Source organism: Oncorhynchus mykiss, chromosome 9, assembly GCF_057628025.1.
Source record: "Oncorhynchus mykiss isolate SJ-2025 chromosome 9, ASM5762802v1, whole genome shotgun sequence".
Lineage (NCBI taxonomy): Eukaryota > Metazoa > Chordata > Actinopteri > Salmoniformes > Salmonidae > Oncorhynchus > Oncorhynchus mykiss.
The window spans coordinates 31,561,313-31,588,488 of record NC_143030.1 but is presented as its reverse complement, the minus strand read 5'-3'; the positions used below and the strand labels follow the sequence as shown (position 1 = coordinate 31,588,488).

Here is a 27,176-nt window from a genome sequence, read left to right as displayed (position 1 = left end):
GATGAAATGTGATTTTAGCTTCTAAAATGTGAGATTTGGGTTTAGGGCTCTGCTCAATCAGTGGCCCGCCCCTGTGAAGGGACATGGGTTATAAAACTTTTCAAACACACCTCTCCCTTCCTATATAAAGCCTTGACGACAATATAACCTCCTGTTCCGAGGATGTGAGGACAACTAAGAAAACATACATGTCAGAATGGTTCAGATAATAACTACAGAACGAAGCCAACATCAGCGTGAGCTTTGGTTGCGAATGGTATGAACTTTGAACTATTATTCACTACAGAAGTGATACCTCCTAGCCGTTGAGTTAGCAACAGCAGCTGCAAACGAGGGTTAGGAAGGAACAGACAGAGTATCCCGTCTATCACACAACGACATTACTACAACGTAGACATTCTTCAAAGGACAAAGGACTCGGTTTGGCAACACGACCTTCCATCTACCACCAACCTACTGAAGCGCAGCTCAGAGTAAATATTTATTGCATTTTCCTTTTCCAAATGGGCGGTAATTTAGAATGCATAAGATACTGTATTTATGATAGCACAGCTTCTATAAATAACAGCTCTATAAATATTATTTTGTGGTGCCCCGACTCTCTAGTTAATTACATTTACATGATTAGCTCAATCAGGTAATATTAATTACAGAGAAATGATTTTATAGAATAGCATGTCATATCACTTAATCCGGCATAGCCAAAGACACGACAACTACCTGGCCTAATGACTCCTTGCTGTCACCAGTCCACCTGGTCATGCTGCTGCTCCAGTTTCAACTGTTCTGCCTGCGGCTATGGAACCCTGACCTGTTCACCAGACGTGCAACCTGTCCCAGACCTGCTGTTTTCAACTCTCTAGAGACAGCAGGAGTGGTAGAGATACTCTCAATGATCGGTTATGAAAAGCCAACTGACATTTACTCCTGAGGTGCTGACCTGTTGCACCCTCTACAACCACTGTGATTATTATTATTTGACCATGCTGGTCATTTATGAACATTTGAACATCTTGGCCATGTTCTGTTATAATCTCCACCCTGGCACAGCCAGAAGAGGACTGGCCACCCCTCATAGCCTGGTTCCTCTCTAGGTTTCTTCCTAGGTTCTGGCCTTTCTAGGGAGTTTTTCCTAGTCACTGTGTTTCTACACCTGCATTGCTTGCTGTTTGGGGTTTTATCCTGGGTTTCTGTACAGCACTTTGTGACATCAGCTGATGTAAGAAGGGCTTTATAAATACATTTGATTGATTGATTGAGATGTCACCTTGATACATACAAAAATACAATCTACTGCTCAATGGGGAGGGCATGAACGGCAACAAGACAAGGACACATGGGAAGTAGCTACCTAGTAGCCAATATCAGGGTGACAGTCACAGTAAGCACATGTATACAATGCATGAAGCAAAAATACACCCATCAAAAACAAAAACAATTCTCAATTTTATAACTGAAAATGTACAGTTATTTGTATAAAACTAACAATGAAATACGACTCAGGCTCATCCTCTGGCTTAAAAACAGAAGTTCAAACTCTTGCGGTAGGCTATCTCAATGTATGGTAGTTGCGTGTAAAGAAAGAGGACGCATGGCTCTTGACCTTCCCCTCTCCCAAGTCCGTAGGAGTTGCAGCGATGAGGCAAGACAGTAACTATTACTAATTGGATACCATGAAAAAGGGGGTCAAATCAAATAATATTAAAAACCTGTCTAACCTATAGCAGAGCGCTTTCGACACACTCACTCCTTTCCACACGCCCATTACTTTCCTTTCGACATACCCACTCACTTGCCCATACTCCGGTCACTATATTGGGATGCACCTACCGCCTTCCCTCTTAAGGTCCAAAAGCAGATGTCGCGTCGCAGGCTCTCTTTCCATTTCCCCTGAAAACCGAATGTATCCGGTTATGACCTTCTGAGTGTGGTCAGAGAAACTGCTGATGCACAACCACATTTAGAAATTGCTATTGTGTGTGTTTTTTCGCGTTATTTGTAACTTATTTTGTACATAATGTTTCTGCCACCGTCTCTTATGACCGAAAAGAGCTTCTGGATATCAGGACAGCGATTACTCACATCTCACTGGACAAAGATGTTTTTGTTAATGAGTCGGACACGAAGGATGTACTTTAGACACCCGATAAGGTCCAAATTCCCATCATTTCCACAAGAAAGAGACAGAGATATCAGGGACGTAGGTCGGGGTGCCTTGTAAGGATCCGAGTGGGTAATCTGCCTCTACCATCAGTCCTATTAGCCAATGTACAATCATTGAATAACAAAATAGACGAGCTACGATCTCAAATATCCTACCAAATGGACATTAAAAACGGTAATATCTTGTGTTTCACAGAGTCGTGGCTGAACGACAACACGGATAACATACAGCTGGCAGGGTTTACACTGCATCGGCAAGATAGAACAGCTGCCTCCGGTAAGACAAGGGGTGGCTGCCTATGTATATTTGTAAACAATAATAAGGAAGACTCAAGGTTTTGCTCGCCTGAGGTAGCCTAGTGGTTAGAGCGGTGGGCCAGTAACTGAAAGGTTGATAGATCGAATCCCCGAGCTGACAAGGTAAAAATCTGTCATTCTGAACAAGGCAGTTAACCTTCTGTTCCTAGGTGGTCATTGTAAATAAGAATTTGTTCTTAACTGACTTGCCTAGTTAAATAAAGGTACAAAAATGATAACCTGTCGACCACACAATTTACCAAGAGCGTTCTGTAGCTGTCTATTTACCACCACAAACCGATGTTGGCACTAAGACCGCACTCAGTGAGCTGCATAAGGCCATAAACAAACAGGAAAACGCTCATACAGAGGCGGCGCTCCTAGTGGCTGCAAGGAAATTTAAATCTGTTTTACCTCATTTCTACCAGCATGTTAAATTTGCAACCAGAGGGAAAAAACTCTTTACTCCACACAATGAGACACATACAAAGCCCTCCCTCGCCCTCTATTTGGCAAATCAGACCATAATTCTATCCTCCAGATTCCTGCTTACAAGCAAAAACTAAAGCAGGAAGCACCAGTGACTCAGTCAATAAAGAAGTGGTCAGCTGACGCAGATGCTAAACTACAGGACTGTTTTGCTAGCACAGACTGGAATATGTTCCAGGATTCTTCTCATGGCATTGAGGAATACACCACATTTATTTATTTTTTATTTGACCTTTATTTAAACAGGTAGGCCAGTTGAGAACAAATTCTCATTTACAACTGCGACCTGGCCAAGATAAAGCAAAGCAATGCGATTAAAAACAACACAGAGTTACATATGGGATAAACAAACGTACAGTCAATAACACAATAGAAAAATATATGTACAGTGTGTGCAAATGTAGTAAGATTAGGGAGGTAAGGCAATAAATAGGCCATAGAGGCTAAATAATTACAATTTAGCATTAACACTGGAGTGATAGATGTGCAGAAGATGATGTGCAAGTAGAGATACTGGGGTGCAAAAGAGGAAACATTAAAAATAACAATATGGGGATGAGGTAGTTGGGTGTGATATTTACAGATGGGCTGTGTACAGGTACAGAGATCGGTGAGCTGCTCTGACAGCTTTCCAATCTTTGGGGATCTCAGATGATACGAAAGAGAGGTTGAACAGGTTGCAACAATTTCGGCTGATAATTTTAGAAAGAGAGAGTCCAGACTGTCCAGCCCAGCTGATTTGTAGGGATCCAGATTTTGCACATCAGCTGTCTGGATTTGGGTGAAGGAGAAGCGGGGGGTGGGAGGTTTGAGCAAGTTTCTGCGGGGGATGCAGAGCTGTTGGCCGGGGTAGGGGTAGCCAGGTGGAAAGCATGGCCAGCCGTAGAAAATGCTTATTGAAATTATCGAAGATTTATTGGCGGTGACAGTGTTTCCTAGCATCAGTGCAGTGGGCAGCTGAGATGAGGTGCTCTTATTCTCCATGGACTTTACAGTGTCCCAAAACTTTTGGTAATTAGTGCTACAGGATGCAAATTTCTGTTTGAAAAAGATACCACTTTTAAAGAGCAAATCAAATCAAATTTTATTTGTCACATACACATGGTTAGCAGATGTTAATGCGAGGGTAGCGAAATGCTTGTGCTTCTAGTTCCGACAATGCAGTAATAACCAACAAGTAATCTAGCTAACAATTCCAAAACTACTACCTTATAGACAGACACAAGTGTAAGGGGATAAATAACAGGTACATAAAGATATATAAATGAGTGATGGTACAGAGCGGCATGGGCAAGATACAGTAGATGGTATTGAGTGCAGTATATACATATGAGATGAGTATGTAAACAAAGTGGCATAGTTAAAGTGGCTAGTGATACATGTATTACATAAAGATGCAGTAGATGATATAGAGTACAGTATATACATATACATGAGATGAATAATGTAGGGTATGTAAACATTATATTAGGTAGCATTGTTTAAAATGGCTAGTGATATATTTTACATCATTTCCCATCAATTCCCATTATTAAAGTGGCTGGAGTTGAGTCAGTGTGTTGGCAGCAGCCACTCAATGTTAGTGGAGGCTGTTTAACAGTCTGATGGCCTTGAGATAGAAGCTGTTTTTCAGTCTCTCGGTCCCAGCTTTGATGCACCTGTACTGACCTCGCCTTCTGGATGATAGCAGGATGAACAGGCAGTGGCTCAGGTGGTTGTTGTCCTTGATGATCTTTATGGCCTTCCTGTGACATTGGGTGGTGTAGGTGTCCTGGAGGGCAGGTAGTTTGCCCCCGGTGATGCGTTGTGAAGACCTCACTACCCTCTGGAGAGCCTTACGGTTGTGGGCGGAGCAGTTGCCGTACCAGGCGGTGATACAGCCCGACAGGATGCTTTCGATTGTGCATCTGTAGAAGTTTCTGAGTGCTTTTGGTGACAAGCCGAATTTCTTCAGCCTCCTGAGGTTGAAGAGGCGCTGCTGTGTGGGTGGACCAATTCAGTTTGTCTGTGATGTGTATGCCGAGGAACTTAAAACTTACTATCCTCTCCACTACTGTTCCATCGATGTGGATAGGGGGGTGTTCCCTCTGCTGTTTCCTGAAGTCCACAATCATCTCCTTAGTTTTGTTGACGTTGAGTGTGAGGTTATTTTCCTGACACCACACTCCGAGGGCCCTCAACAAGGCATCCTCTACTGACGGGATGAGGTCAAAATCCTTCCAGGACACCCGGGCCAGGTCGATAAGAAAGGCTTGCTCACTGAAGTGTTTTAGGGAGCGTTTGACAGTGATGAGGGGTGGTCGTTTGACTGCGGACCCTTTACGGATGCAGACAATCAGGCAGGGATTGCTGAGATCCTAGTTGATTCACATATCAATTCACATATGTTGTCCAGGGCACAGCTGGGGCTGAGGGTGGTCTATAACAAGCGGCAATGGTGAGAGGCTTATTTCTGGAAAGGTGGATTTTTAAAAGTAGAAGCTCGAAATGTTTGAGCACAGACCTGGATAGTATGAAAGAAATCTGCAGGCTAACTCCGCCCCCAGTGACATTAGCCAGTGGCTTCATCAATAATTGAAATAAGTGTATCGATGACGTCATCGCCATAGTGACCGTACCTACATACCCCAACCAGAAGCCATGGATTAAAGGCAACATCCGCACTGAGCTAAAGAGTGGAGCTGCCGTTTTCAAGGAGAGGGACTCTAACCCGGACATTTATAAGAAATACCGCTATGCCCTCCGATGAACCATCAAACAGGCAAAGCATCAATACAGGACTAAGAATGAATCGTACTACACTGGCCTCAATGCTCGTCTTATGTGGCAGGGCTTGCAAACTGTTACAGACTACAAAAGGAAGCACAGCCGAGAGCTGCCCAGTGAAACGAGCCTACCAGACAAGCTAAATTACTTCTATGCTCGCTTCGAGGCAAGCAACACTGAAGCATGCATGAGAGCATCAGCTGTTCCGGACGACTGTGTGATCATGCTCTCTGTATCTGATGTGAGTAAGACCTTTAAACAGGTCAATATTCACAAGGCCGCAGAGCCATACGGATTACCAGGACATGTACCCGACCACCTGGCAAGTGTCTTCACTGACATTTTCAACCTGTCTGTAATGCCAACATGTTTCAAGCAGACCACCATAGTCCCTGTGCCCAAGAACACTAAGGTAACCTGCCTAAACCACTACAGACCCGTAGCACTCATATCTGTAGCCATGAAGTGCTTTGAAAGGCTGATCATGGCTCACATCAACACTATTATCCCAGAAACCCTAGATCCACTCCAAATTGCATACCGCCCCAACAGATCCACAGATAATGCAATCTCTATTACATTCCACACTGCCCTTTCCCACCTGGACAAAAGGAAAACCTACATGAGAATGCTATTCATTGACTACAGCTCAGCGTTCAACACCATAGTGCCCTCAAAGCTCATCACTAAGCTAAGGACCATGGGACTAAACACTTCCCTTTTCAACTGAATCCTGGACTATCTGATGGGCCGCCCCAGGTGGTAAGGGTAGGTAACAACACATCTGCCACGCTGAACTTCAACACGGGGGACCCGTGCTCAGTCCCCTCCTGTACTCCCTGTTCACCCATGACAGCATGGCCAGGCATGACTCCAATAACATCATTAAGTTTGGCGAGGACAGTGGTAGGCCTGATCACTGACAACGATGAGACAGCCAATAGGGAGGAGGTCAGAGACCAGGCCGTGTGGTGCCAGGGTAACAACCTCTCCCTCAACGTGATCAAGGCAAAGGAGATGATTGTGGACTACAGGAAAAGGAAGACCGAGCATGCCCCTATTATCATCGATGGGGCTGTATTGGAGCAGATTGAGAGCTTCAAGTTCCTTGGTGTCCACATCACCAACAAACTATCCAAACAGACCAAGATATTAGTGAAGAGGGCATGACAAACGCCTATTCTCCATCAGGAGTCTGAAAAGATTTGTCATGTGTCCTCAGATCCTCAAAAACTTATACACCTGCACAATCAAGAGCATCCTGACTGGTGCATCACTGCCTGATATGGCAACAACTGCTCGGCCTCCAACTGCAAGGCACTACAGAGGGCAGTGCGCATGGCCCAGTACATCACTGGGGCCAAGCTTCCTGACATCCAGAACGTCTATACCAGGCGGTGTCAGTGGAAGGACCTAATAATTGTCAAAGACTCCAGCCACCATAGTCATAGACTGTTCTTTCTGCTACCACACGGCAAGCTGTACAGGAGCTCCAAGTCTAAGTCCAAAAGGCTTCTTAACAGCTTCTACCCCCAAGCCATAAGACTCCTGAACAGCTAATCAAATGGCTACCCAAACTATTTGCAATGCCCCCCCCCCCTTTTTACGCTGCTTCTGCTCTCTGCTTATCATCTAAGCATCGTCACTTTAACCCTAACTACCTGTACATATACATACTACCTCGATTATCTCGACTAACCTTGCTACTGTTATTTTACTGCTGCTCTTTAATTATTTGTTATTTTTATTTCATTTTTTACTTTTCTCTTTTTACTTAACACTTATTTTTCTTAAAACTGCATTGTTGGTTAAGGGCTTGTAAGTAAACATTTCACTGTAAGGTCCGCCTACACCTGCTGTATTTGGCGCATGTGTCACAGTCATTATAAGGACCGGACCAAGGTGCAGCGTGGTATGCGTACATTCTTATTTATGAATGTACGCTGAACAAACTAATAAAATAACAAAATGAAACGTGAAGCTATACAAACGAGTGCTGACAGGCAACTGCACATAGACAAGATCCCACACCAGAAAGTTGGAAACAGGGCCCCCCCCCAAAGGTGCAGGCTGCCGGCCGCAAACCAGAAACTATAGGGGAGGTTCCGGGTGGGCATCTACCCTCGGTGCCGGCTCCGGTTCTGGACGCAGTCCCCCCTGCTTACGCTGATCCCTCCGCTTTTGTGGCACCGGACCGTGGATCATCGCCGGAGACCCGAGATTGGGGACCGTCGCTGGAGGTTCCGGAATGTGGACCGTCGCTGGAGGTTCCGGACTGTGGACCGTTGGTGGAGGTTCCGGACTGTGGATCGTCGTTGGAGGCTCCGGACTGTGGACCGTCGTTGGAGGTTCCAGACTTGAAACTGTCGCCGGAAGCTCTGGACTGGGAACTGTCGCCGGAAGCTCTGGACTGGGAACTGTCGCAGGAAGCTCTGGACTGGGAACTGTCGCAGGAAGCTCTGGACTGGGAACTGTCGCAGGAAGCTCTGGACTGGGAACTGTCGCAGGAAGCTCTGGACTGGGAACTGTCGCAGGAAGCTCTGGACTGGGAACTGTCGCCGGAAGCTCTGGACTGGGAACTGTCGCCGGAAGCTCTGGACTGGGAACTGTCGTCGGAAGCTCTGGACTGGGAACTGTCGCCGGAACCTCTGGACTGTGGAGGCGCACTGGAGGCCTAATGCGTGGGACTGGTACTGGTGGTACCGGGCTGATGACACACACCTCAGGGTGAGTGCGGGGAGGAAGCACAGGACGTACTGGACTGTGGAGGCGCACTGGAGGTCTGATGCGTGGTGCCGGCACTGGTGGTACCGGGCTGGGGACACGCACCTCAGGGCGAGTGCGAGGAGCAGGAACAGGACATACTGGACTGTGGAGGTACACTGGAGGCCTGGTGCGTGGGACCGGTACAGGTGGCACCGGGCTGATGACACGCACCTCAGGGCGAGTGCGAGGAGAAGGCACAGGACTTACTGAACTGTGGAGACGCACTGGAGGTCTGATGCGTGGGACCGGTACAGGTGTTACCGGCTGATGACACGCACTTCTGTCACGTTCGTTATAAGGATTGGATCAAGGCGCAGCGTGGAATGCGTACATTCTTATTTATTAAAAGAATGTACGCTGAACAAACTAACAAAATAACAAAACGAAACGTGAATCTATACAAACGAGTGCTGACAGGCAACTGCACATAGACAAGATCCCACACCAGAAAGTGGGAAACAGGGCTGCCTAAATATGATCCCCAATCAGAGACAACGATAAACAGCTGTCTCTGATTGGGAACCATATCAGGCCAACATAGACATACAAAAACCCCTAGACATACAACAACCCTAGACATAAAAAACCTCAGACATACAACACTAGAGTACCCACCCTAGTCACACCCTGACCTAATCAAAATACATAGAAAGATATCTAAGGTCAGGGCATGACAGCATGTGACAAATAAAAATGTATTTGATTTGATGTTGTATTCGACTATTCTAGGCAACTTAGTTCGGAACATTTTCTTCATAAAAATAATGTCATTTTTTTTGCGGGAGGAGAGTATCCACGGGCCTACAAAAGGGGGGCACCATAGGGGGTGAACTGAATGCGGTAAGAAGACACAGTAAGTCTTCTTGACTTGATGGTGTTCATAACAATGATGTTCTTTATTCAACTGTTCAGCTACTGTACTGTGCTTTTTGTCATGCCCATAATCATTCAAATGTGGTAATGTAACATTACACAGGATGGACACATAGCAGACTTGAAACACTGATGTCCTCACGTGAGACCAACGTATCAGCCTGTAGCTCCAGACAATGTAGCTATGATGACCCTGTCGATGTGGGGAGACTGCATTGCAACATAACGCCAAGGCAATGATGCCTGGAAGTAGACGCCTAAGTGGGCGTTTCTACACCACATACTGTAAGCCATAAAAATGGTGTTTCACAGTGGGAGAGCTATAGCTCAATTAGGACCGTTGTCTTAGATTGGTATTTGCAGCGTGCTTTACATGTCAGTGTAAACATTGTCAACGGATATTATATGACTATCATTATGCATGTCTTGATTAAGTAACTGCTTTGCTGTGTAATAGCTGATAGTGCCATAGGATGATGACAATGGCAGCATTCAAACGGGTAATTGTCATAGAATTGCTATCATCAAAGCATGACTCCTATAAACTACAGTCTGGTATAGGCTAGAATAAGGCTTTACCTGTGCTCATGGTAATCGCAGGATGTTTCTTCACAATCCGATGTACAGTGGCTATTGCCTCATTCAACTACACACCTCTGGTCAGGAGTGTAGACTGCACATCGATGATGCCTCCCTGCAGAAGATGCTGAATAAGTCGACTCCCCTATGTCCCTTCAGAGATGTATCCTGTAGTACAATGTCGAAGCTATGAAATGTTCTGCCGCTGTCTATTAGCGCTGATACTGGCATATGGCAATATCGTATTATGCGGCACAGTAATTGTTTTACTCCCTTTCCGACAGCACGGGTTGGGTGTGGGCGTACGGTCGCGCTTGACGCTTGCGTCGCTGCTTCAGCAGGAGCATCACTCGAACCAGACGATCAATAGCGCCTCAACAGCTCCACTGGGCTCCCCACGAACAAGGGCGTCTGGGAAATTGCGTTTATACCAATAGAAACCAGATTTCAAGTGACTTCGATTTCCGAGTGGTACCACCGCGACGCAGTGTAAACAAAACGTGTTGGAATGCACTGTGCGATAGAGCAGAGGCACTGCAACAACGGCGGTGTATATTCTTCCCGAAGTGGATCTTTTATCAATCGTAGAAAAAGGGAGACAAAACGGTCATTTATCAGCCAATGTTTTGGACACAGTGCTGTAGCCTGGAGTGATGTCTAGTTCTTCAGAGAAAAGTACATTCTCCTAATATTATTGTTGGCCTTTCTTAGGCCTATCTATAGGCATATTATGTTAGGCCTATTATATTAGCATATAGACATTTTACAAAGGCCTACATCACTTTTCATTTCCAACATTCAAGTGATTGAAATGCACAAAATCCATGACTGATAATCAATACAATTATTCATTGAGTTATTATACACAATAATTGGAATTCATTATAACCTCATAAACAACCACTTTTCATTTGAAATCTATCTGAAATCAATACATTTTAAAACACTGTGTATAGAGTACAATACTGAACAGTACAGTAGGCCTGCAGTAGCCTAAAGTGTTATTCAAGGTCTAAGGATTTTTACTTTCCTATGCTTCTTGTATGGCCTGATGGGCAAAGAGCAGGCTTTACTGCAATGCTGCTATGTCGTTTCGTCCAGATGAAAACAAGCACAATATACAATGTTGCAACTAAGTTAACATTTTTAGATGAAACATTGGTTACATTGTTCATCATAACCTCATAAACTCTGCGGAAAAATAAACTAGTAGATAAGATAATTAGTAAAAATCCAAATAACTTCACAGATCCTCATTGTAAAGGGTTTAAACACTGTTTCCTATGCTTGTTCAATGAACCATGAAAAATGAATGAACATGCACCTGTGGAACGGTTGTTAAGACACTAACAGCTTACAGACGGTATGCAATTAAGGTCACAGTTATGAAAACTTAGGACACTAAAGAGGCCTTTCTACTGACTCTGAAAACACCAAAAGAAAGATTCCCAGGGTCCCTGCTCATCTGTGTGAATGTGCCTTAGGCATGCTGCAAGGAGGCATGAGGACTGCAGATGTGGCCAGGGCCATAAATTGCCATGTCTGTACTGTGAGATGCCTAAGACCGTGCTACAGGGAAACAGGACAGACCACGCGTAACATCACCTGCACAGGATCGGTACGTCCAAAAATCACACCTGTGGGACAGGTACAGGATGGCAACAACAACTACCCGAGTTACACCAGGAATGCACAATCCCTCCATCAGTGCTCAGACTGTCCGCAATAGGCTGAGAGAGGACTGGACTGAGGGCTTGTAGGCCTGTTGTAAGGCAGGTCCTCACCAGATATCACAGGCAACAATGTCGCCTATGGGCACAAACCCACCGTCGCTGGACCAGACAGGACTGGCAAAAAGTGCTCTTCACTGACGAGTCGCGGTTTTGTCTCACCAGGGGTCTGATTTGTGTTTATCGTCGAAGGAATGAGCATTACACCGAGGCCTGTATTCTGGAGCGGGATCGTTTTGGAGGTGGAGGGTCCATCATGGTCTGGGGTGGTGTGTCACAGCATCATCGGACTGGGGTTGTTGTCATTGCAGGCAATCTCAACGCTGTGCGTTACAGGGAAGACATCCTCCTCCCTCATATGGTACCCTTCCTGCAGGCTCATCCTGGCATGACCCTCCAGCATGACAATGCCACCAGCCATACTGCTCTTTCTGTGCGTGAGTAACACCTCACAGCAAGAACTGACAAATCTGGTGTAGTCCACGAGGAGGAGCTGCACTGCAGTACTTAATGCAGCTGGTGGCCACACCAGATACTGACTGTTACTTTTGATTTTGACCCCCCCCCCCCCCCCCCCCTTTGTTCAGGTACACATTATTCAATTTCTGTTAGTCACATGTCTGTGGAACTTGTTCAGTTTATGTCTCAGTTGTTGAATCTTGTTGTGTTCATACAAATATTTACACATGTCAAGTTTGCTGAAAATAAACAGAATGAGAGGACATTTCTTTTTTTTGCTGAATTTATTTCTACTTTAGGGTGGCAACAATGTAACGCGATATGGAGGTGGGTGACTAGCGAAGACGGTGGACGGTGGTTGGAAGAGCGCGCTTGTTTGAAATGGAAAAGCGTTGTGGTAGCTTTCGATTAAAAAGTGCATCAAGACGAAGCAACTGCTTTATAAGTGAGAGGCACTGTCGAGCGTTACATCCAGAGGGGATCGTGCTGATTGTACGGAGATTGTGACAGACGGTTAAATGGAATCCCTTGAGAAGGCAAGAACAAGATGTATGTCAGGAGAAGTGCAGTATTATCATAAAGAGACGTATACCTGGAATACGGAGGAGGAATGGAAAAGGAGAGGCAGAGGAGGTCTAAGAGAGAGATGGAGGAAGAGGGTGAGCTTGAGTCGGTTAAAAATGGCGGGGAAAAGGAAGGTGGGTTGTTAAAGAAGAATGGTAGAAAGTGTAAGCCGAGTGAGGTGACGACAGGAGGAGAAATGGAAGCGAATGAGGTCGACGTATTTGAGGTGGTAGGCATGGTGAAGTTCTCAGAGCCTGAGGCTTGCACAGAGGGTCAGGATAAAGATGAGTCTGTGACAATAGAATGATGTTTTTGGAAAAAGTGGACCCTTGCCTTTTGGCTGATCCATTTGTGGTTTCAGGGTGGGTGAAAACAGAGTGGACGCTGTGGAATCAGTGAGGGTAACCAGAAGTGGTCTCGTGATAATTGTATGTGTTTCTGCTGGTCAGAGGGAGAAGGTGCTCCGCGTTAAACGAATGGGGGGCAAGAAATGTGAATTGTTTTGCTTTCAAGAAAAGGGTGCCATTGAAAGGCGTTAGGATGACCATCCGATGTCAGAACGGTTCAGATAATAACTACAGAACTAAGCCAACCTCAGCGTGAGCTTTGGTTGCGAATGGTATGAACTTTGAACTCTTATTCACTACAGAAGTGATACCTCCTAGCCGTTGAGTTAGCAACAGCAGCTGCAATTGGGTTTTCCCAAATAAAATTTGATTTGATTTGCAAATGTGGGCTAGGAGATGACACAACGTTACTACAACGTATGCAATTTACCACCAGAAACATTATTCCGAGGACAGGAAGATCTCTGTTGGCCAACACGACCAGCATCTACGACCAACCTACCGAAGCGCAGCTCAGAGTAAATATTTATTGCATTTTCCTTTTCCAAATGGGCAGTAATTTAGAATGCATAAGATTCTGTATTTACGATAGAGTGGCTGTCTACGGCCCGATAGAAACATCGCTTCTCCCTTTGTTCTTCAGTCTTCCTGCTCTTTCACTCAAACCCAGCCCCCTTTTCTTTGGGTAACCAGCTGTCATATCTGTTCCGTCCGCTAGGGACGTTTTCCTTTATGACGTAATTTGTAATCAATGTTTGGTTCATTCTGTGTATATGTAATTCTGTGTGATTAGTTAGGTATTTACTAAATACATAATTAAACCCAATTTTGTATTGCTGATTCAAATTGTTAGCCAGGGTTCGTGAAGATAACCAAGAATTGACAACTTTCAGATGAGACTGAAATAAGGTGACGATTAATATTGACTGCTATTGATATAAAATATTACTAGGTCTTTAAGAGTTTATTCGGATGATAACAGCTCTATAAGTATTATTTCGTGGTGCCCCGACTTTCTAGTTAATTACATTTACATGATTAGCTCAATCAGGTAATATTACAGAGAAATGATTTTATAGAATAGCATGTCATATCACTTAATCCGGCATAGCCAAAGACACGACACTGTACTAGCTCTTTGTGCCGAATACATTACATTGTTACAGGTGTCAAGCTTATGGGCAGCAGTGTGTAGGAGGGAGGTTCCTAGGTGTGAGAAGTGTGCAGAAGGGCATGAGACAAAATAATGTGTATCATTGGGGAAAGTAGTGGTATGTGTTAATTATAGGGGTGCCCATGGGCTGGAGATCAGAAATGTCCCGTGCGTGAGAGACAGGTTGAGGTATCCAGGGTCAGAGTAGTGCAGAAGTTGTCGTATGCTGAGGCGGTGAAGAAAGTAGAGGAAGATGGGTCAAGGGGAGGGATCCTGAGAGGAGTGGTGTGCGTAGTATATCTGTAACAGTACAGAGGGATAGCCAACAAGTGATATATGTTTCAGTAAGATTGGATTTTTAGCATTTATAGCATTGGTTATCAACTGTACTGCAGGAATGTCATGTAAATAGCAGAAAATAGAGGTTGTGGTGGCAGCTGCAGAGAGGTATTTCGGTGTGCGACACTTGACATCAGAAGAGTTACAGGGTGTGTTAAGTGGTGGTGTCCCATCCTTTCAGGTTGTTGGTCTTTTTTTTGTGATTGTCGTGTTAGGTAGTAGGGTATTCGTTTATTGATTTTTCAAGCGAAGTATAAGGGAGTATTACTCCAGTCTAGTAGGTGGCGGTAATGCTACATTTTTTGGATACCAACCGCCGTAAAACCTCCTCGAAGAAGAAAAAAACTACGTAACGTGGTATGGAGGGGCGTTGCCTTGAGTGACGTCGATTATTCGCGACTGACAGCATGGCAGGAGAGACATGCGTATAATATTTTGATCAAGCAAATATATTTGGTTACGCTACTTTTTACGAACATGCAACTAAAAGAATCAGATGAAGACGGCTTTGGAATAGAGATCGTCCTTCAACAGGGAGACAGAAAAGCACCATCCTGTGTGCATGGTAAGTACCCAAATGTCGGAATGATTGCAAAGTTAGCTAGCTAGCTAGCGTCTACTTAGCTAGGTTTAGGAAAAGGGCCATATGAATCTATTAAATAACGTTAGATACTATCTAGCTAACTACAGTCCAAAGCTAGCTATATAAGTTGTGTTTTACCATTGACATCTGAAAAAGGAATTATTCGGTGAAGTATGCATACTGTAATACAGATGTTCTTGCCCCATGCAGGTCCAACTTTGTTGTTTGAGAAGGTCTGCAAAGGAGAGGAGAAAGGCCGGAGGTTTTATGCCTGCTCAGCGTGCAGAGACCGAAAAGAATGCAATTTCTTTCAGTGGGAAGATGATAAGGTAACCGAGTTAACTAGCTAGCTATTTAAAATCTTATTTACTGGCAAATATAGTTGGCTTACACATACACTGCATTCGGAAAGTATTCAGACACAAAGTTAAGTATTTTTATTTTAACAAATGTATTACATTTAAAACGGAAACCTCTCATTTACATAAGTATTCAGACCTTTTGCTATGAGACTCGAAATTGAGCTCGGGTGCATCCTATTTCCATTGATCATCCTTGATGTTTCTACAACTTGTTTGGAGTCTACCTGTGTTAAATCCAATTGATTGGATATTATTTGGAAAGAAAGCTACCGGTCTTTATAAGGTCCCACTGTTGACAGTGCATGTCAGAGCAAAAACCAAGCCATGAGGTCGTAGGGATCAGACAGGATTGTGTCGAGGCACATATCTGGGAAAAGGACAAAAAAATGTCTGCAGCGTTGAAGGTAACCAAGAACACAGTGGCCTCCATTATTCTTAAATGGAAGAAGTTTAAAACCACCAAGAACTCTGTGCAGCAACGCGCCCCATCCAACTAACAGCTTAAGAGGATATGCAAAGAAGAATGGGAGAAACTCTCCAAAATACAGCTGTGCCAAGCTTGTAGCATCATAGCCAAGAAGACGCAAAGCTGTAATCGCTGCCAACGGTGATTCAACCAAGTACTGAATAAAGGTTCTGATTACTTCTGTAAATAAAATTTTGCAAATGTGTATATATATTTGCAAAATTGTCAATCTTTTTTTGCTTTGTGACTATGAGCTATTGTGTGTTGATTGATTGGGGAGGACAATTGAATACATTTTTATTATAGGGCTGTAATGTAACAAAACGTGGAAAGTCGGGGCGGTCTGAATTCTTTCCGAATGCACTGTATATGTAGTGGCTTAGCTACCTCGTCAAAAGTTCCTGGTGGCCACTCTGGCACAGGTGGGATTGGAAATGTTCAGAGACTGCAGCAAAACAAACCACTTTCCAGCATCGATCTTTAGTTCAGTCGACTCTTCTGGCCATTTTATTAGCACCAAATGTAGCAAGAATTCCATAGTCAGATGTCATTAGTTTGACGGTGTAAATGGTAAACTGACACAGTCCTTTTTAAAAATGTAAACGTTATATTTTTTGACTATATACTCTAAACCTGTTCGGTGACCCCTGACCCAACATATGGTACAAATGTATGTAGAATATACAAAGACAGACAAACAACACTATACAATCACATATGTAGGCCAAAATGGCTCCTACAATAGCCTACAAGTGCATTTTTTTTATGGTACCTTAATTGATTCCTTTAACTTATTGGAAGTCCTCGGTTGAGTTCTTCACCGACGACATTGCAGACACATGCCAGATCTTACAAAGCCTAAAACCTGCTAACCACATGATGTGTGCCATCTGATGCCCAACTGCACAGTCGGTGGTGTGGCATGCAACCAACCATTGGTTGACCGCAATGCAATACCTGTGCTTCTGGTTGTGCAGATGGCTAGCTACACTCTCCTATTTTTCACCAAGTGTGTGACTTGAGCGTCTGTGTTGTAGGTGTCTGAGGCCAGGCTTTTGGCCAGAGAGGAGGAGAACCGGTCAAAGATGCCTCCTTTTACCCATCAGGAGTACTGCTCCAGGTAAATGGCCTACACTTGACCTGTAAGGGGACTCTATCCACGGACCCATTCCATTCCACGTTAGAATGGAACAGAATAGGTGTGTGGATAGCAGCTCCATTGTAAGTACCTATTTTTTTAAATTAAGATGCCAGAAAGATCATTGAGATCTCTTGAGATGCATCTCGTTTTAACGTGAAATTTAAAACAAATACTTAGTAACAAGAATAAGATGGCAACTACTGTCTAATAATTACATTAACAGCATTAAAAGTTGTTGTACAACTACTAATAGATCTACAACTAATAAAAAAACACTGCTACAACTACTATTAAAATGTTTTTCTTCTTTCCAATCCAGGTTCAGAAAGTTCCTTGCCCTCCCCCTAGGAAGGAGGTTCTGCCAGGACTGTCAGCTCCTCCTCCTACCAGGGGAATGGGAAATCCACGCTTCTCACAAGATGTCGCAGGCTGATGACATCACAGAGGCCCGGCTGAGCAGGCCCAGTCTAATGCTCAAACCGCTGGAGAACAAGAAGAGTAACGCCCAGTACCTGTTTGCCGACCGCAGCTGTCACTTCCTGTTGGATACTCTGGCCAAACTGGGCTACAGGAAGGTGCTCTGTGTCGGAACACCCAGGTGAGGGGTTTGATTTAATTTAGACTTTGCCTGTCGCTTTGATTAAACGGGGATTGTGTTAATTATATATTTTTTGCCCGTTTGGTTCACACGGTATCTCCCCGTTTCACTCCATTCCAGAGTGTTTTCTTGAACATGGCCTGTTTATTTTAGATTAGATTCAAGTGCTTTGTTATGCTCAGGGTTTTATGTATGATTGATTGTTTAATTCACTGTTTCTTCCAGACTCCATGAGCTGATCAAGCTAAGAAATCAGGAGGGCAAGAGTGACCCCATGAAGAGTCTGCTACTGGACATTGACTTCAGGTCAGTTTTATTTTATTGGATCACACAATGCATAGATATTATTTTACAGCGATGAGCAATTGCTATGAGTGACCAAAACAGGCATCGAAAGAATTTAGAGCTGAGCACACACTTTAAATGGTACATGAATGCGCTTATTGCTTTTTGAGCGACGCTTATTGACATTTATGGATTGCGATGGGAGTGTTGACGTCCCGTATCTCCATATGACTAGCCCACGCCTGTCCCTCCGGTGGCCTTAGGAAGCGGAACACAGGGTAGAGGGGCTCCGTGAACTGATGATTTACCCTGTCAAACACGGGCATCGGGGCAGCAGAAGACTCCTGTAGCGCCTTCATCGTATCGGCGTCCTAAAATGCCAGGTTGCCCTTCTCGTAGTTGGCCCACCCTACCTGGCACAGCTCGCCCGCTGGTGGAGCACGCCACGCGGGCCTGTCGTTTTGCCAGGCGGAGAGACGCCCATCCCGAAGCGCCACGAGTTCCTGTTCCGCCCCTGCCGTTCTGCTTGGTACCTTTGTCCCGCCCCTTTCTGTCCGGGCAGCTGTAGGCCACGCCCACAGCCCAGGCGGAGCAGCCGCGGACGTTGGCCCGTTGTCGCGGCAGCAGAGTCGAGTGCGTAGCAGGCGTGGTCGAACTGGAGGGGATTCTCTGGAGAGGACGGGGTGGGCTAGAGAAGCACATGCCTCGTCCCTCTCCTGTAACTGTCATTGGCTATGGCAGGTCTGCCTATGAATGGTCACAGGGGGGGAACCCGAGACGATGAGGGGATTCGATGGATACCTGGGCGCCCTGGTAGGCGTGTTTTGCACCGGGTGACAGTTAATTGCATTAGTTTTGGGACCGGGTGACCTCCCGGGCGTGAGTCAGGTGCCCCAGTCAAAGTCATTTAAGCATGTGGAGTAATGAGTAGGGTTCTGTTTTCACGCGATAAAGTGATAAAGCATTTATATCTGCCCTCCCAATGAAAACTAGTTTGAGAATGTAGAAGTTAGATTTTTATGGGAAAGAGACGTTGTATGTTTCCGGATGGAGCACCGTGCTACCTTGTTGACAACCTAACCGAGCAGCGCAGATTACTGTTTTGATTTGAGACGGGTGCTCCTCTCTCGTCTCTTTTCCTGTAGTACTTCTTGATATTCTACAGGGGGAGCCATGGCACCACTCTGGGCTGAGAGATAAATATCTGAACCAGGGGACACCACCCAGTCTCTGACCATCGGTTATTGGGTCGTTCTTTGCCGTGGCTTAGAAAAGACGTACACACTTGTCAGTTAGTGATCACATGCATTGAAGACGCGCCCGCAAAATCTATTCGCTACCGTTGTGCACCGACGATCCCCCTTCATTCAATATGTGCTTGTGTCTTAAATCCAAATCATTTCTAACAATGTGTTGGCAGTGTGATTTGTATTATGAAGGTGAACTAGTGCCTCTGGCTTTAGGAGGCTGGTATCTGCGTTCTCCAGGTTTTCATTATCATCCAAAAATACAGGTCGTTCTACAAAATCGTAAAACAACTAGCAGGATGGCAGAACTGTTTTTTTTGCATAATTTAGCTGCTCTTGAGTGAATGCTTTCTTGACTCGCCGTTCACAAATGAGTGGTGTCATTTATTAGTGTATAGGCCTATCGTGCAGCGTTCTGTGCCCTATATTCCCCCCCCCTCCCAAAAAAAATAGACGTTGGCATAATCATAATGTGCAGTATGTTTCCGAGATGCTCACTCTCTTCCTGTTTCTGATCCGTTCTGTTAGTCTGCAAGGAATGTGTCCGGTTGAACAAGGGAAAGGGCGCGTTGACAAGCTAAAGTGTGTGTGTGTGTGTGTGCTGCTGTTAAGTGCCCTTCAGTGATTATCTTGCTGAGATTGTAAAGTTATATTTACACCCATACACTTCTGTTGACTTTCTCTGACCTACAGGAGGAGGCTACCTACAGTAGTGGTCCCACCTTGAACCAATGTCACACAACCATTGACTTGCAATAGGTGTCACAATAAAACATTGTAAAGCAAATGTAACCTGTAATGTTTTTGTGTCTTCCAGATATGCCCAGTTTTATGGCACGGATGAGTTCTGCCACTACAACATGTTCAATCATCACTTTTTTGGAGGCGAGGTAAAAGTTTCAACCGTATGTTTTGTCTTAGAGCCTTTGGATAAATCCATAAAAATAAAACAAGTTTTGAAATCTGTGTTTTTTACACAGGCGGCAAGTGGGGTCCTCCGAGCCTTCCTCGGCGAGGAAGATGGGGAGAAGGTGATCATGGTGTCCGACCCTCCGTTCGGGGGCCTGGTGAAGCCTCTGGCCCACAGTTTCTCTCAGATCGCAGAGACCTGGCGGGAACTGCAGACCTCCGAGGGCGGTGTTGTGGAGATGCCCATAGTGTGGATCTTCCCTTACTTCTTTGAGCCACGCATCCTTGAGTGTTTCCCCTCTTTCACCATGCTAGACTACCAGGTAACCCACCTTTTTCTTTTTTATAGACGTCAGATGCATTCACAAATGTACCTATTTGCATGACTAGAGAATACTGAGGGGTCATAACATACATTTATGTGGTGCTTTCCTCAAACTCCTAGGTGGACTATGACAACCATCCCCTCTACAAACATGGGAAAACGGGTAGAAAACAGTCCCCAGTCCGCCTGTTCACCAACCTGGCACCACGAGACGTCGTCCTCCCTAGGGAGGAGGGTTACAGGTACAGTATACACACACACACCAACCTGACCTCGCGAGACATTGTCCTCCCTAATATACAACCCACCTCTCCCTATCGCACGCGAGCCAAAAAATATTATTATTACAGTAAGATGCTATCCTAAATGGAAGATGGAAAATATTAGTTAACAGCTCATTGGTCAGATGAGAGATTTAATTGGAGTGGGAAAGTATTGGAGGAATTCTTCAGAGGCACGATTATGTTAGATTCATCCGTCTGTCTCTTCTCTTCTCTTTTAGATTCTGCAAAGTCTGTGCGAGATATGTGTGGTCTGGGAACAAGCATTGTACTAAATGCAACCTGTGCCCTTCAAAGGTATGCATTTCCCTGTCGCAGGCCGGGAAAAGTAAGCTTGCACAGTTTTAACTTGATGAAATGGTTAGCTCTCAGGTGTCACTTTTCACAACCGATCAGGCTTTTCGTCATTTTTGTCTCCTTTGTTCTTCCAGGACGGGAGAGTGTGGAAGCATTGCTCAGAGTGTCAGAAGTGCGTGAAGCCATGTGAGTATCCCATAGACTGTCATTTTAACAGGCGCTCTTATCCAGAGTGACTTACAGTTGTTCATATTTTGATTGGAGTGATGGTCTGATTGGTACCTCTGCCCTCTCATCACCTCCCCAGCCTGGCGCCACTGCCAATCCTGTGCCCGCTGTGCCCTCCCAGACCACCCCTGTGGGAATAGCCCAGGTCTGGAAGGCTGTTTCAACTGTGGCAGCCTGAAGCACAAGCGCAGAGCCTGCCCCCTCAAAGACAAACGGAGGACCGATAACAAGTGAGTTTGACTACCCGTGTCATATACCCAGACACAACCCTTAAACACACAGAGATGAGCACAGGGCTGACGCAACTTGTTTCCCAAGACACTTATCTGTAGTGCCTGTGCTACCCATATCGACACAGTGTTGATGCAGTCTAAACGACTAGTGTTCGTACGGATTGTTTGCTTGCCTGACGTGTGAGTGTGTCAACTCTCTCTCTCTCTCTCTGTGTGTAGATCCAAGGCCATGAATTCCAAGAGGACGTCTGGGGCCCAGCGCAGAGCCAACAAGTTGAAGAAGACGACAGAATAAGTCCCATGATCCCACTCTCATAATCAGACAGCAAGGGAGATGTGTGTGTGTGTAGCAGATGTGAAGTTGCTATTGAGAGCTAGTCGTCTTTCATGTGTGGTTTCTGTACTGTAGACAGTCTTTTTTTTAAAATTGTACGTGATGTTTTTGCATAATAAAAGCATCGAATCTAGATGGAATCGCATGTTATTTCACAGAATTCTCGATTTCCTGGTTTATGCGACTGTCTAATTCCGCCATAGTGCTCGTATGAACATGTCTATACGATGAACAAAATACGTAGTTGAATGCTCTGTGCACGTTTACTAGTCTTGAGATGATTGCTGGACGTTTCCGCAAGTAGGTATCTGCCATTGTGTCAATATAACCGATTGGATTTATGTGTGAAACTAGAACGGCGCCTTTAGGACATCTTATGTCACAAAATAGGTGACATGACCTTTTTTTAGTTCTGTGCTCCAGATGGAGGGATAAAAACGGTTCCCCCCGCTGCCCCGCGGGCAGACGATACGGACGTTAGGAAAAGGGATTCCTTTATCTGTTCCGTGCGGCTCTGGACTAAGACATTTTACATTTTTAAAGATTCATGTCCTTCCAAGAAAAAGGAATGCAGGCAATAAACAGACGATGGAGGCGCTTTCAGAGCCCTCCGGAATAGTTGTGGGATCTCGGTGCATTTAGAGTGTTTGGTTACTGAAAAACAGTGTAGAAGATGAGATGTGAATGCTGCCTTGGAACAAAAGCTACTGCAGAGATTTCATTCAAGGCCAATTGGTGACGAGATGCATTGGAATTAGAAATGCACATTCGTATGAACTGGAGTGACGCATAAATAGATTTTCATTGTGTTCCTTTGTAAAGCCACATGGGGGCAGAATGACTTCCTGTAGTGGTCATGGACACCATCCACCCTGTGGATTTTCAGTTTATTTACTTCCACCACAGGAGGTTGCCGGCACCTTTAATTGGGGAGAACGGGCTCGTGTTAATCACTGGAGTGGAATGGTATCATTTGTGGTTTCCATGTGTTTGATTCCATTCGCTTCGTACCGGACATTATTACGAGCCCCCCCCTCCCAGTAGCCTCTTGTGGTTTCCGCCTAACCTTATCCGAACGTCTCATTGATGGGTTTTCAGTGAATGCAGTGTGAGTAGGAGTGGACATAAAGACCTTACTCAGACCCTGATCGGAAGTGACACTGAGCATACATGCACACACACACACACACCGGCCACTGCATGGGGACAAGGGAGCAATAGAACACACACAGCCAGATTCATACATATATTCATGGGGAAGATGGAACGAAGAGAGATTCACAGTGAGCCATAACACACAGGGAAGTGAGCGACCGCCCCAACACACACACACACAGCCCAATGTTCTTCCTCGGTGGTAGAGAGGTCTCTTCAGGACAACCTTGCTTCAGTGAGCTGAGCAGAGATCAATTCTCAAATTGCTCTAAGTTCCTGTGCAGTGGATAGTGTCCCTTTGGGCTGCTCCATACATCCAGTTTTACTGGTCTGTGTCAATCATTTCCTGGCCAATTATCCACATCAAATGAACGAGACTGAAGTTGTGTCAGGCACACTTCCTCGGAGACCGAAAAGGGAGACCGTGACTGGAAAGAGCGAGAGGAGGAAGAAAGTGAATGGCCAGCAGACCATTTGAAGCTGAACAGGGCTGACTGGCGTTTCAAATGGTAAACAGATCTATATCTGATGTCTGCCTCTCTATGAGTTGGAAATGAGTCTATGGGTGAGAGAGAAAAAAAACTAATTTGATCTGTGATTAACTGTGGTTGAATGGACTGTCTCTTCTCCCAACGAATTCAATAAATCTGTTTAATCTTTTCTCTTTTTTCCCTCCCACATCAAACCACTACTGGGACCGGTTAGAGGAGGGATGAGAAGGAGGAGGAGTAGAAAGAGAAGTGGATCAGAATAGAGATGAAAGAACAGGATGCGTGGGGACACACACACACACACAGACTGCCCGGTCTGTCCCCCCGTATCTCCTCTCAGTTGTCATAATGTCCACTTAATTATCTGGTATTTCAGAAACTGTTATGGTCCCTGTGGATATGAATCGTGTTTTGGTCCAGGATCTTATTGTAACTGGACGACGTCCTTGCCAGGCCACACAAAGCCCTTGTGTGAGTCCTTTGTAACACCTCGGGCGAATTCGGTTTTAATTCAACTGATGCAACGTGTTTCTCGTTCTCTACCTGTCGTTGTGGTACTCTGCTGGCATTTCTTCCTATTTTTGATTCCAAGCACCCTTCCATTTGTTGCCTCGAGAATAAGAGTCGAGCGCGTTATTTCCCTTCACCTGTTTTGGCGCTAGCACCAGGGTGTTTCCCTCATGTGGTCTTGAACATCTCGGGGCCGTAATACTGCCCGGCAAAATGAGATGGTGGTACTTCCAAAATTACAAAAACCCATCCGTCAATTCACTTCGGTCACAAGATGTTAGGCCCCGTTGATTGACACATGGACCACCATGTTCATGTGAAGTTCATGTAGCCATCATTTATTGAATGGCTACACACTGAGTGGAGCTAACGATCACGGCTGCGCCAACTGTGAAAATGGCAAACAACAGCTGTTGTAGAGAGAATGTTGCCCATTCGGGCTCCTAATGTTGACAGTTGCCTGCCTCTGGCCTGAAATTGACAGCAACCAATATAGCCATGTGGGCCGAAATGGTTGTGGTGATGGGGGGGGGGGGGGTTCTGTGCTGTGACAGAATGGCAGAAGGAGTCTAGTAAGGACAAGGAGTGTGTGTGCAGCGACTGGGTACATTCCCAGAATATTTCTACATTCAAGCCTGGCTCTGTCTCAGGTGTACAAGCCTGTTATTGTGTGTTAACAGCCGTTGGGTGACTCTGTGTGTGCGTGTGTCTGCGCGTGTGTGTTTCCGCGAGTTGCATGTGCACGTGCGTGTCATGCACCTTCTTATCCCAAAGCAAACTCATCAGCAAGCCTCCAAAGTCTAAATTCATAATCTCTTATCGAAATCTACACTAACACAATCTACCTGCCTTATTTCTATAACCTGTATCAGCCTTCCTTATTGCATCGCTGGTCTCTACCACTGATATGAACAATGTTCTGAACAGACTTATGTGATAGTGGGATCCCTTGCCTCACAGACGGGTCCAGAGGTGTGTAGTGAAATGTCACGTGTGGAAAAAATTGGCCCACAGGAAATGGTGTCCCTCTCCTTTGGCCCTTAGCATGCGGGTTAAACCCTGAACTGGACACTGTACGGTCAGCTTCTGTGATTGGCCTTGAAGGCACACAGGCAGGAAGTTTATCACGAGCTCTAAGGACACCAAACAGGACGTTAGAGCGGGGGGGGGAATAGCCGCAGGTAAAATATGATCTAAAAACCAGATAGGCCTACATCTGAGTTGTCATCCTTTTCACGACCTATAAAGACACTAAGATAATCACTAGAGAGTACAAAAATGAAGTAGAAAAAAAAGATTTGGAGGACATTACATGACGCACATCTGAAGGAACCAGATTTAAGCAAAGAAATGTAGCATTTGGCGTAGGAATAGGATGTCTCTTTGAACCCCCCCGTAACCTTTGAAGCAGAGGACCAACCACCCAGCGGGTCTGTTGGGATCTCCTTTCATCCAGTGGGAACAAAGCTTAACGCATCCTCACGCCATGGCAGGTGACACACTCATCTTAGACCTTTCATGCACCGGCACTCATGCCACACACACACACACACACACTCCTGTGAGGTTGTACGCACACGCATACTCAGTGATGGGAATGATCAATTAGAAACAGCCAAACCCTCAGACTACATTCAACTGCTCACACATCCCATACACACACACACACACACCGTTGCATCATGTCTCACCCCAGACACTGTGATTTCCCTGTTTTCAACTTCTGAAACTCCTTGTTACATGGGAAGTGTAGAGGAGAGGAGTGGAGAGGGAATATCTCTGTCCCAGCAGGTCAATTCCAGTAGCAACCAGGACTTAAACATGGAGTTTAGTTAGTGGGAGTGGTGGACCTGAGATTGGGCCTGTATGTTTGAAGAGCATGTGTCTTCTGAGAGTTGCTGGGAGATAGGGAGATATACAATAAAAGAAGCGATGGAGATAGGGAGATATACAATAAAAGAAGCGATGGAGATAGGGAGATATGCAATAAAAGGAGCGATGGAGATAGGGAGATATACAATAAAAGAAGCGATGGAGATAGGGAGATATACAATAAAAGAAGCGATGGAGATAGGGAGATATACAATAAAAGGAGCGATGGAGATAGGGAGATATACAATAAAAGGAGCGATGGAGATAGGGAGATATACAATAAAAGAAGCGATGGAGATAGGGAGATATACAATAAAAGGAGCGATGGAGATAGGGAGATATACAATAAAAGGAGCGATGGAGATAGGGAGATATACAATAAAAGGAGCGATGGAGAAGAGAGAAGGGGAAAGAAATAGAAAGTTGGTGAGAGAGAAAGAGAGGGTTAGAGGAGATGAAAAGAGCGAGAGAAAGATAAGGGGAGAGAGAGACCACGTTACAACAAGAGGTCCCAGCTCACTATCCCTGCAGGGCTGCACAGTAGGGAGGAAGGGGGGGGTAAGGGAGGAGGATGCGAGAGGTGGAGGGGTGGAAGAAGGGGTTGTAGCGGTGGGGGCCGGCGACTTCTCCGCCTTGGCAGAGAGGGAGCAATTATGAATCCCTCTCTCCATCCCCTCGATTCCTCCATCCCCTCTAGTCCCAAAAAAGGATATAAATAAACAGCCAGTCCTCCCAGAGCCCTCGCCAGAAAGGGGAAAAGTTTTACACGAGAGGAGAGGAGGAACGGAGAAGAGAGGAAACCCCTTGTCTCTGGTGTCAGAGTGTGTGTTCGGTGGTAGCAGCCGTGGTCAGAAGAGAGAGGGAACACATTCCTCCACCATGGGGTGAGTACTGCAGCGATAGAGGGGACGCTGTGTCGTCCCGACTGTAACCACCATTTGCCTGTGAGTTTATCATCTTTCCCATCGCTGTGACTGGGAGAGTATGTGCGTGTGTGTGTTTACGAGTGCTTATCCCAGCAGCTCGGATGAGTTATGGGCGCACTTCATAGGGTTAAGGGTAACTGAGAAACTGAGAAACACACTGTGCTCTCACACACAACCAGAAATCACTTCTGGCATTTAGGTGTGTGTGTGTGTGTGTGTGTGTGTGTGTGTGTGTGTGTGTGTGTGTGTGTGTGTGTGTGTGTGTGTGTGTGCCAGAGGAGGCTGGTGGGAGGAGCTATAGGAGGACGGGCTCATTGTAATAGCTGGAATGGAATCAAGGGAATGGTACGAAACACATGGAAACAACTTGTTTGTCATTCCATTCATTCCTGCCATTACAATGAGCCC

General features: G+C 45.4%; 3 protein-coding genes across 8 annotated transcripts in view; 2 read left to right on the top strand and 1 right to left on the bottom strand.

The window, feature by feature from the left end:
• ablim2 (actin binding LIM protein family, member 2) overlaps positions 1 to 10,533 on the bottom strand; it is a 104,959-nt gene extending 94,426 nt beyond the window's left edge. For 2 of the 5 annotated variants that reach the window (XM_036987768.2, XM_090184052.1), the window contains exon 1: positions 9,934 to 10,443. In XM_036987768.2, coding sequence (XP_036843663.2) covers positions 9,934 to 9,943 — 10 coding nt within the window. In that variant the 5' untranslated portion in view covers positions 9,944 to 10,443. Of the gene's footprint in view, positions 1 to 9,933 lie in introns of all 5 variants that reach the window. The other 3 variants (XM_090184064.1, XM_090184054.1, XM_090184065.1) reach the window with 3 other exon arrangements.
• Positions 10,534 to 14,374: 3,841 nt separating this feature from the next.
• Positions 14,375 to 21,950, top strand: zcchc4 (zinc finger, CCHC domain containing 4). Its single transcript, XM_021615352.3, has 12 exons — positions 14,375 to 15,090; positions 15,319 to 15,437; positions 16,974 to 17,056; positions 17,397 to 17,675; positions 17,901 to 17,981; positions 20,025 to 20,097; positions 20,188 to 20,439; positions 20,562 to 20,683; positions 20,944 to 21,019; positions 21,154 to 21,205; positions 21,327 to 21,477; positions 21,700 to 21,950. Exons 1-12 carry the CDS (start codon positions 15,003 to 15,005, stop codon positions 21,773 to 21,775), a joined length of 1,452 nt encoding a protein of 483 aa, XP_021471027.2. The 5' UTR covers positions 14,375 to 15,002; the 3' UTR covers positions 21,776 to 21,950.
• A 4,425-nt stretch (positions 21,951 to 26,375) lies between these two features.
• LOC110531873 (cGMP-specific 3',5'-cyclic phosphodiesterase) overlaps positions 26,376 to 27,176 on the top strand; it is a 97,772-nt gene continuing 96,971 nt past the window's right edge. Inside the window, exon 1 of one of the 2 annotated variants that reach the window (XM_090184046.1) lies at positions 26,376 to 26,726. In XM_090184046.1, the coding sequence (XP_090040172.1) occupies positions 26,722 to 26,726 (5 nt within the window). In that variant the 5' untranslated portion in view covers positions 26,376 to 26,721. The remainder of the gene's footprint in view (positions 26,727 to 27,176) is intronic. The other variant, XM_090184048.1, reaches the window with a different exon arrangement.

Coding starts and splice junctions, on each gene's coding strand:
- zcchc4 (XM_021615352.3), top strand. CDS start 15,003: ATGCAACTAAAAGAATCAGATGAAGACGGCTTTGGAATAGAGATCGTC. Junction 15,091..15,318: donor AGCACCATCCTGTGTGCATG/GTAAGTACCCAA, acceptor TGCCCCATGCAG/GTCCAACTTTGTTGTTTGAG. Junction 20,440..20,561: donor TCACCATGCTAGACTACCAG/GTAACCCACCTT, acceptor TCAAACTCCTAG/GTGGACTATGACAACCATCC.